This window comes from Cetorhinus maximus, chromosome 31 (genome assembly GCF_964194155.1).
Source record: "Cetorhinus maximus chromosome 31, sCetMax3.hap1.1, whole genome shotgun sequence".
Classification (NCBI taxonomy): domain Eukaryota; kingdom Metazoa; phylum Chordata; class Chondrichthyes; order Lamniformes; family Cetorhinidae; genus Cetorhinus; species Cetorhinus maximus.
This window is the reverse complement of record NC_135909.1, coordinates 7,304,072-7,314,938: the sequence shown is the minus strand read 5'-3', so window position 1 is coordinate 7,314,938 and position 10,867 is coordinate 7,304,072. Positions and strand designations below refer to the sequence as shown.

The 10,867-nt window shown below is 60.6% G+C and overlaps 1 protein-coding gene across 1 annotated transcript in view; it reads left to right on the top strand.

Annotated features, from left to right (window-relative positions):
* Positions 1-10,867, top strand: part of ppp2r5b (protein phosphatase 2, regulatory subunit B', beta) — an 85,722-nt gene that overhangs the window by 41,437 nt on the left and 33,418 nt on the right. Inside the window, exons 3-4 of the mRNA XM_078532695.1 lie at positions 4,738-4,797; positions 5,205-5,313. Of these exons, the coding sequence (XP_078388821.1) occupies positions 4,738-4,797; positions 5,205-5,313 (169 nt within the window). The remainder of the gene's footprint in view (positions 1-4,737; positions 4,798-5,204; positions 5,314-10,867) is intronic.

The window sequence follows — 10,867 nt, the reverse complement described above, 5'->3', positions numbered from 1 at the left end:
CCGGTTTCCCTCTCCGGTTTCCCTCTCCGGTTTCCCTCTCCCCCTCCCCCTCCCCCTCTCCCCTCGGTCTCTCTCTCCCTCCCTCCCCGTTCCCCCCCCCCCCCCCCCCCCCCCCAACCTCGGTCTCCCTCCCTCCCTCCTCCCTACCCCGCTCTGTTGGCCACTCACTTTCTCCGTCTCTGGCTCCACCCCCTTCCTTCCTGTGCTATAACCAATTTTTTTTTGTAAATATTTAATAGCTTCTGTGCCCCTGTCATTCAAGTGTGAACCCCCCCTCCCGCACCCACACCCCTTCCAAATTCCAGGACCCCGATAGGTGGAAGGGTAAGGCACACGGTGATAGTCTGGTGTCTCCCTGGGCAGCCAGTGTGATTGGCAGCACAAGGGAGGCGGCATCCACTGCAGCTTACCCCGCCCGTCACCCAGTGGAAGCGGCGACTATTCTCCTTCTCCGGGCAAGGCCGAGCTTAATCGAGGTGTTCAAAACCAGGAAAGGGTTTTCACAGGATAAATAAGGAGAAACTGTTCCCAGGGGCAGGCGTTGTCGGTGACCAGCGGGGACCCAGATCAAAGAGAATCGGCGAAAGGACCAGGGGGTGGGTGGGTGGGTTGGGGGGGGTTTATTTTTCAGCGCAGCGAGCTGTTGCGATCTGGAAGGCGCTGCCACAGGAGGTGGTGGGAGCAGATTCAATGGGAGCTTTCGAAAGGGTGGGGGAGTCGGATAAATGCCCGAAAAGGAAGATATTTGGCAGGGAACTGACTGGATCGCTCTTTCAAAGAGGCGCGATGGGCCGAACGGCAATCCTCCTGTGATGTCCGCCTCTGAGAGTCCCCGCACCGGCCGTGTCAATCGACGTCAATAAAAATGTGCCCCCCCCCAGAGTTTTTTAAGTGGCTGTGAGGGTCTCGGTGTATGTGTAGCGCACTGAGCTGAAACCCCCTCCCCTCTGGGGGTGGTGGGGGGGTGGGGGGAAGGAGGAGAGCTGTCCCCAGTGGTGGAAGCTGTATCTCTCCCCCCCCCCCCCCCCCCCCCCCCCCACACACACACACACACACACACACACACACCCCCCACCACCTTCCCTCCCTCACAGCCCTCAAACGTTCGATGTTCCCTTTCCCCTGTGAGCCAGCACTCCTCTGACATTTCTGAAATGCTCACCGGCTATTTTTAAACCCAGGCCCATCTCTCTCTCTCTCTCTCTCTCTCACTCACACACACACTGTGACTCGGGATACGCTGGGCGAGAGCCCATCAATTATTAATGACGGAGAATGGTGCTCCTAGGCCCCACCTGCAGGCCTCTCGGTTAGAGGCAGCAGCAGCAGCTCCCCCCAGCTCCAGAGAGGGCAACACACAGATCGACCCTGAGAGGACTTGCTCAATCCACTCAAAATCCCCCCATCAGTCAGATTCACCTTTTAGAAAATGGAACAGGGTGTTTTTATTTTTCGGTTTTGCCAAGCGGAGGGAGGCGTAGGTCTTTCTAAGAGGTTTCACCGCAGATCAGCACATCCCCCCCCGCAAGCTTAGCCAGTGCTTCTAACTGGGGTTTTCTGTTTTTTCCCCCTCCGCACTTGGGTGTAACCCCATGGCCTGCACACCCGGGCTCCACACTTACCCCGTGGCCTGCACACTCAGGCTCTGCACTTACCCCATGGCCTGCACACTCAGGCTCCGCACTTACCCCGTGGCCTGCACACCCGGGCTCCACACTTACCCCGTGGCCTGCACACTCAGGCTCTGCACTTACCCCATGGCCTGCACACTCAGGCGCCGCACTTACCCCGTGGCCTGCACACCCGGGCTCCACACTTACGCCATGGCCTGCACACTCAGGCTCTGCACTTACCCCATGGCCTGCACACTCAGGCTCTGCACTTACCCCATGGCCTGCACACTCAGGCTCTGCACTTACCCATGGCCTGCACACTCAGGCTCCGCACTTACCCCATGGCCTGCACACCCAGGCTCTACCCTTACCCCATGGCCTGCACACCCAGGCTCTGCACTTACCCCATGGCCTGCACACCCAGGCTTCACACTTACCCCATGGCCTGCACACCCAGGCTCTACCCTTACCCCATGGCCTGCACACCTAGGCTCTGCACTTACCCCATGGCCTGCACACCCAGGCTCCACACTTACCCCATGGCCTGCACACCCGGGCTCTGCACTTACCCCATGACCTGCACACCCGGGCTCTGCACTTACCCCATGACCTGCACACCCGGGCTCTGCACTTACCCCATGGCCTGCACACCCGGGCTCTGCACTTACCCCATGGCCTGCACACCCAGGCTCTGCACTTACCCCATGGCCTGCACACCCGGGCTCAGCGCTTACCCCATGGCCTGCATACCCGTGCTCCACACTTACCCCATGGCCTGCACACCCAGGCTCCACACTTACCCCATGGCCTGCACACCCGGGCTCCGCACTTACCCCATGGCCTGCACACCCGGGCTCCGCACTTACCCCATGGCCTGCACACCCAGGCTCCACACTTACCCCATGGCCTGCACACCCGGGCTCTGCACTTACCCCATGGCCTGCACACCCGGGCTCTGCACTTACCCCATGACCTGCACACCCGGGCTCTGCACTTACCCCATGGCCTGCACACCCGGGCTCTGCACTTACCCCATGGCCTGCACACCCAGGCTCTGCACTTACCCCATGGCCTGCACACCCGGGCTCAGCGCTTACCCCATGGCCTGCACACCCGGGCTCCACACTTACCCCATGGCCTGCACACCCAGGCTCCACACTTACCCCATGGCCTGCACACCCGGGCTCCGCACTTACCCCGTGGCCTGCACACCCGGGCTCCGCACTTACCCCATGGCCTGCACACCCGGGCTCCACACTTACCCCATGGCCTGCACACCCAGGCTCCGCACTTACCCCATGGCCTGCACACCCAGGCTCCACACTTACCCCATGGCCTGCACACCCGGGCTCCACACTTACCCCATGGCCTGCACACCCAGGTTTAGCACTTACCCCATGGCCTGCTCACCCAGGCTCTGCACTTACCCCATGGCCTGCACACCCGGGCTCCACACTTACCCTATGGCCTGCACACCCGGGTTTAGCACTTACCCCATGGCCTGCACACCCAGGTTTAGCACTTACCCCGTGGCCTGCACACCCAGGTTTAGCACTTACCCCATGGCCTGCACACCCAGGTTTAGCACTTACCCCATGGCCTGCACACCCAGGCTCCACACTTACCCTGTGGCCTGCACACCCAGGTTTAGCACTTACCCCGTGGCCTGCACACCCAGGTTTAGCACTTACCCCATGGCCTGCACACCCAGGCTCCACACTTACCCCATGGCCTGCACACCCAGGTTTAGCACTTACCCCGTGGCCTGCACACCCAGGCTCCACACTTACCCCATGGCCTGCACACCCGGGTTTAGCACTTACCCCATGGCCTGCACACCCGGGCTCAGCGCTTACCCCATGGCCTGCATACCCGTGCTCCACACTTACCCCATGGCCTGCACACCCAGGCTCCACACTTACCCCATGGCCTGCACACCCGGGCTCCGCACTTACCCCATGGCCTGCACACCCGGGCTCCGCACTTACCCCATGGCCTGCACACCCGGGCTCCACACTTACCCCATGGCCTGCACACCCAGGCTCCGCACTTACCCCATGGCCTGCACACCCAGGCTCCACACTTACCCCATGGCCTGCACACCCGGGCTCCACACTTACCCCATGGCCTGCACACCCAGGTTTAGCACTTACCCCATGGCCTGCTCACCCAGGCTCTGCACTTACCCCATGGCCTGCACACCCGGGCTCCACACTTACCCTATGGCCTGCACACCCGGGTTTAGCACTTACCCCATGGCCTGCACACCCAGGTTTAGCACTTACCCCGTGGCCTGCACACCCAGGTTTAGCACTTACCCCATGGCCTGCACACCCAGGTTTAGCACTTACCCCATGGCCTGCACACCCAGGCTCCACACTTACCCTGTGGCCTGCACACCCAGGTTTAGCACTTACCCCGTGGCCTGCACACCCAGGTTTAGCACTTACCCCATGGCCTGCACACCCAGGCTCCACACTTACCCCATGGCCTGCACACCCAGGTTTAGCACTTACCCCGTGGCCTGCACACCCAGGCTCCACACTTACCCCATGGCCTGCACACCCGGGTTTAGCACTTACCCCATGGCCTGCACACCCGGGCTCCACACTTACCCCATGGCCTGCACACCCGGGCTTGGCACTGCCCTGCAGCCCGCGGGTCCAGGCTCCCTGACTCCTGTCCACCAGGCGGGCTTCCCGTTTACCACCTGATCTGTCGCTGACACATTTTGCCTTTCCAGTCTCTATCCCCGTTGAACACTGAGACATAGTAACACCGAGATGCATGCCTCTGTGATTTACCACTGCCCAGTATTCAGGGAGGGGATTGTCCCCAATTGCAACTCCCACACCACCCCATCCTTCCATCGCACGGACATGTATGTGGGCAAATCACAGGCAAAGAGCCCTGCACCACTAGCGTGTCTGCGTGAGTGCGTGCGTGCGTGTTGGTGGGGGGAGGTGCGCTGGGGCGGGGTGGAATTACCGACATCGGGAGCGAGTGACGTAGTTACAGACGCCAGGGCGTGTGTCCCGGTAAACCGGCCGCACAGCCGTGCCGGTGACCTTGCGTCTTGGTGCCAGCCTCGCTGTGTCTCATTGCATCTCTGTTCTCTCCTCAGGTTTATATACGAGTCTGAACACTTCAATGGCGTGGCTGAACTGCTGGAGATCCTCGGGAGGTGAGAGCCGGCCGTCTGAAACTCAGCCTTCCTGTTGAGGTTCCTCCGCTGCCCGGGGCCCACTGGACACCCAGAGGGGGAGGGAGGGGGGGGTGGGGGCTGTGGGCCTGGCAGTCAGCAGGGACCCAGCCCTTTACAAGCGGAGTTATACCGCTGAATGGGATGGGCCTGGCTTCGGCCCTGAGGGGGGTAGCGTGCTTTATGAGGGTTGGGTGAGGGGACGTTTTTGGTACTTGTGCTCAAACCCACTCCCCTGCCCCCATTTCCCCCGCCCCAAACCTATTAAAGCTCTAAGTGAAGACGTTGGTTTAACACTGCCGGTTCGAGGGGTATGTACTGGGCTGGACGACGCGCTAAAGATATTCCTCGGTATTTAAACCGCCTTTTGTTTCTTGTCTCCCCTGCAGCATCATCAACGGCTTTGCACTTCCACTAAAGGCTGAACACAAACAGTTCCTGCTGCGGGTGCTGATACCTCTCCACACGTCACGGACTCTCTCGCTCTTTCACGCACAGGTACCGGATAGTGGCGCGGGAGCTGGGAATGCCGTCGGGAACCTTCCCCCACCCCCCCTCCCAGGAACACGCCCGCGTACCCCGCCGCTTGATCCCAACCCCCTCCCCCCCCCCCCGCCACGTTTTACCCCCCTCCCACCGGCCGCGGAAGGACGTGAGAATCCCTCGCGAGGGTTGCGGAGGAGATTGGCCGGAACGGTCCCAGGGATGAAGGGGATTTTAGCGACGGGGGTTAGGGGTCGGAGAAGCTGGGGTTGTTCTCCTTAGAGCGAAGGAGATTGAGGGGGTGGGGGGTGGGGGTGGGATCCGATAGAGGTGGACAAGGTGATGACGGGTTTGGATAAGGTAGACAAAGAAAAGCTGTTCCCATTGGCTGATGGTACAAGGACCGAGGGAGGGGCACGGATTGAAGGTTTTGGGTAAGGGGAGGGGATTGTCCTGCAGCGAGGGGTGATGACCTGGAACTCACTGCCCACGAAGTGGGGGTGGATGCGGAAGACGATGAATGATTTCAAAAGGAAGTTTGATGGGCGCTGGAGGGAAATAAACTTGCAGGGATAGGGGGATAGAGCAGAGCGGGGGAATGGGACTGACTGGATTGGCGTACCGAGAGCTGGCATGGACTCGATGGGCGGAGTGGCCATCCCCCCTGTGCCATAAATGACTGTCGTGTATGTGGTCTCCAGTTATATAGATCAATGCTCCAGAGGGGACATCGGCCACCCCCTTCACCCTCTGAGGGCAGCTGTGTTAAACTCCACTCTTGACTCTCGCCCTGGGTCGTTCCTGGGATTCTGTGTCCTTGTTCCAAACAGCTCTTGCCTTGCAATGAAGTGTTTGATTCTCTGTTGTTCATCCCCGCCGCTTCACAGTCACATGAGGGGCACTGCGTGCTGTTGTGTCTGTACTATGGAGCGGCCCATCGCCCACTGGTTGTAAGAGAGAGAGAGTGCCTGCCATTTACAGCAGTGTCATGACCCACCCCCACCCGGCTGTACCCCTGCCAACTGTCCAGGGGTTGACTCTGGGGGAGGGCAGTGCAACCCCTGCCTACGGTTTTGGTCCCTTGACCCAAGGAAGGATGTACTTGCCATAGAGGGGGAGTGGAGCAGAGATTCACCAGGCTAATCCCTGGGGTAGCCGGACTGTCTTATGAGGAGCCTGGGGGCCTGAATTCTCCAGCGTTTCGAAGAATTGAGGGGTGATCTCATTGAAACTTACAGAATTCTTACAGGGCGGATGTGGACAGGATGTTTTACCCCTGGCTGGTGGGTCTAGAACCAGGGGACACAGTCTCAGAATAAGAGGCCAGGCCATTTAGGACCGAGATGAGGAGGAATTTCTTCACTCAGAGGGTGGTGAATCTTTGGAATTCTCTACCCCAGAGGGCCGTGGAGGCTCAGTGATTGAGCACGTACAAGACAGAGAGCGATAGATTTCTGGAGACTAATGACATCGCGGGATATGAGGGTAATGAGGGAAGATGGCATTGAGGTAGATGATCAGCCAGGATCTAACTGAATAGCAGAGCAGGCTCGAGGGGCCGAATGGCCTATTCCTCTTTTCTAAGTTCCTATGGCCGCACCTGAGGGGGAATAAATTGTTGGCTATTGCCCCAGAGATGGAACTTCAGGGGCAGAGGAATCTCCTGCTCTGGAGATGTGGGGCATGGGGGTAGTTGGGGGGGCGGGAGGGTGGGTGGTGGTAGAACGACGAGCTGCCCCCTAAGTGGGTGTTGGCTCTGAAGTCGGCCTGCTCTCCCACTGCAGGCTTCGCCCCCCCTCAATCCCGCTGGGGCTACTCCCTCAGCGCCTTGGCAAAGGGTTTTGTTCCTCCAGTCGGCTCATGTCGTGCCCAGCTCGGTCCTCGGGGGGTAGACCCCCAGCCCTTCCCCAACCCCCTCCCTCCCCTCACCACCCTGCTTGTTACTGGGGTGCAGTCAGTGTCCAGGTCACACGTTGCACTTGGACCCAATTCTATCAGTGAGCCTCTTGGCCTGAGATTCATTTCTCACACACCCTGCCAGAGGGCGCTCACTGCCTGTTGAATGGGTCAGAGACACAAGTGGCTTGATTATTTTTATTTATTCATTAGATGTGGGCTTCGCTGGCTGGGCCAGCATTTATTGCCCATCCCTAATTTCCCTTGAGAAGGCGGTAGTGAGCCACTACCTTGAGCCGCTGCAGTCCACGTGGTGTAGGTGTACAGTCCACAGTCATGTTAGGGAGGGAGCTCCAGGGTTTTGACCCAGCGACAGTGAAGGAACGGTAGATATATTTCCAAGTCAGGATGGTGAGTGACTTGGAGGGGAACTTGCAGGTGGTGGTGTTCCCCATGTGTCTGCTGCCCTTGTCCTTTCTAGGTGGTAGGGGCCCCAGATTTGGAAGGTGCTGGCTAAGGAGCCTTAGTGAGTTCCTGTAGTGCTACTTGTAGATGGTACACGCTGCTGTCACTGTGCATCGGTGGTGAAGGGAGTGAATGTTTAAGGTGCTGGATGGGGGGCCAATCAAGCAGCTTTGTCCTGTATGGTGTCAAGTTTACTTGTTGGAGCTGTACTCTTCCAGACAATTGGAGAGTCATTACAGCACAGGAGGAGGCCATTCGGCCCATTGAGTCCATGCTGGCTCTGTACAGCAATGCAGTCAGTCCCATCCCCCCTGTCCTATCGCCCTATCGCTGCAAGTTCATTTCCCTCGAGCGCCCTTCCAATTTCCTTTTGAAATCATTCATCCCCTCCTTGCCCAAAACCTTAAACCTGTGCCCACCTGGCCTAATCCTTCCCCCATCAGCCAATGGAAACAGCTTCACTTTGTCCACCTTTTCCAAACCTGTCATCATCTTGTCCACCTCTATCAAATCCCACCCCCCTCAATCTCCTTTGCCCCAAGGAGAACAAACCCAGCTTCTCAAACCCCTAACCCCTGTCGCCAAGATGCCTTCATCCCTGGGGACCATTCTGGTCAATCTCCTCCGCAACTCTCTCAAGGACCTGCACGTTCTTCCTAAAGTGTGATGAATATTCGATCCCACTCCTGACGTATGCCTTGCGGCGGAGAGACTTTGGGGAGTCAGGAGGTGAGTTACTCATCGCAGGATTCCCAGCCTCTGACCTGCTCTTGTAGCCACAGTATTTTTATGGCTGGTCCAGTTCAGTTTCTGGTCAGTGGTAACCCCCAGGATGTTGATAGTGGGGGATTCAGTGATGGTAATGCAATTGAATATCAAGGGGTGCTGGTTGGATTATCTCTTGTTGGAGATGGTCATTGCCTGACACTTGTGTGGCGCGAATGTTACTTGCCACTTGTCAGCCCAAGTCTGGATATTGTCCAGGTCTTGCTGCATTTGGACATGGGCTGCTTCAGTATCTGAGGAGTCGCGAATGGTGCTGAACACCGTGCAATCATCAGCGAACATCCCCACTTCTGACCTTATGATGGAAGGAAGGTCATTGATGAAGCAGCTGAAGATGTTTGAGTGTAGGTTTTAGTGAGGGGGGAAGTTAGTGAGGGGGGAGGTTAGTGAAGGGCGGGGTTAGTGAGGGGGGAGGTTAGTGAAGGGCAGGGTTAGTGAGGGGGGAGGTTAGTGAAGGGCGGGGTTAGTGAGGGGGGAGGTTAGTGAGGGGGGAGGTTAGGAGGTGGTCAATTTTTTTTGCTCATGTTTGGACCAAGGCTGAAATGAGGCCTAGAAAATTTGATTGACTGTCGCTGAATCAACCTCGTGTCCCCCTGTCCCCTCCGCCCCCGGTCCCCTCCGCCCCCCGGTCCCCTCCGCCCCCGGTCCCCTCCGCCCCCCGGTCCCCTCCGCCCCCCGTCCCCTCCGCCCTCCGCCCCCCGTCTCCTCCGCCCCCCCCTCCACTCCGCCCTCCGCCCCCCCGTCCCCTCCGTCCCCTGTCCCCCCGTCCCCTCCGCCCCCTGTCCCCTTCCCCGTCCCCGCCTCCCTCTCTCTGACCCCGCCTCTCTCTCTGCCCCCGCTTATCTCTCTGCCCTCGCCTCCCTCTCTCTGCCCCCGCTCCCTCTTTCTGCCCCCGCCTCCCTCGCCCCCTCTCTCAGCCCCCACCTCCCTCTCTCTGCCCCCGCCTCCCTCGCTCCCTCTCTCAGCCCCCGCCTCCCTCTCTCTGCCCCCGCCTCCCTCTCTCTGCCCCCGCCTCCCTCTCTCTGCCCCCGCCTCCCTCTCTCTGCCCCCGCCTCCCTCTCTCTGCCCCCGCCTCCCTCTCTCTGCCCCCGCCTCCCTCTCTCTGCCCCCGCCTCCCTCTCTCTGCCCCCGCCTCCCTCTCTCTGCCCCCGCCTCCCTCTCTCTGCCCCCGCCTCCCTCTCTCTGCCCCCGCCTCCCTCTCTCTGCCCCCGCCTCTCTCGCTCCCTCTCTCTGCCCCCGCCTCTCTCGCTCCCTCTCTCTGCCCCCGCCTCTCTCGCTCCCTCTCTCTGCCCCCGCCTCTCTCGCTCCCTCTCTCTGCCCCCGCCTCTCTCGCTCCCTCTCTCTGCCCCCGCCTCTCTTGCTCCCTCTTTCTGCCCCCGCCTCTCTGCCCCCGCCTCTCTCTCTCTCTCTGCCCCCGCCCCCTCTCTCTCTCTGCCCCCGCCTCTCTCTCTCTGCCCCGCCTCTCTCGCTCTCTCTCTCTGCCCCCGCCTCTCTCGCTCTCTCTCTCTGCCCCCGCCTCTCTCGCTCTCTCTCTCTGCCCCCGCCTCTCTCGCTCTCTCTCTCTGCCCCCGCCTCTCTCGCTCGCTCTCTCTGCCCCCGCCTCTCTCGCTCGCTCTCTCTGCCCCCGCCTCTCTCGCTCACTCTCTCTGCCCCCGCCTCTCTCGCTCTCTCTCTCTGCCCCCGCCTCTCTCGCTCACTCTCTCTGCCCCCGCCTCTCTCGCTCCCTCTCTCTGCCCCCGCCTCTCTCTCCCTCTCTCTGCCCCCGCCCCTCTCCCTCTCTCTGCCCCCACCCCCCTCCCTCTCTCTGCCCCCGCCTCTCTCTCTCTCTGCCCCCGCCTCTCTCTCTCTCTGCCCCCGCCTCTCTCTCTCTGCCCCCGCCTCTCTCTCTCTCTGCCCCCGCCTCTCTCGCTCTCTCTCTCTGCCCCCGCCTCTCTCGCTCTCTCTCTCTGCCCCGCCTCTCTCGCACTCTCTCTGCCCCCGCCTCTCTCGCTCTCTCTCTCTGCCCCCGCCTCTCTCGCTCTCTCTCTCTGCCTCCGCCTCTCTCGCTCACTCTCTCTGCCCCCGCCTCTCTCTCTCTCTCTGCCCCCGCCTCTCTCTCTCTCTCTGCCCCCGCCTCTCTCTCTCTCTCTGCCCCCGCCTCTCTCGCTCTCTCTCTCTGCCCCCGCCTCTCTCGCTCTCTCTCTCTGCCCCCGCCTCTCTCGCTCTCTCTCTCTGCCCCCGCCTCTCTCGCTCACTCTCTCTGCCCCCGCCTCTCTCTCTCTCTCTCTCTCTCTCTCTCTCTCTGCCCCCGCCCCTCTCGCTCACTCTCTCTGCCCCCGCCTCTCTCGCCCCCTCTCTCTGCCCCCGGCCCCCTCTCTCTGCCCCCGGCTCTCTCTCTCTGCCCCCGCCTCTCTCTCTCTCTCTGCCCCCGCCTCTCTCTCTC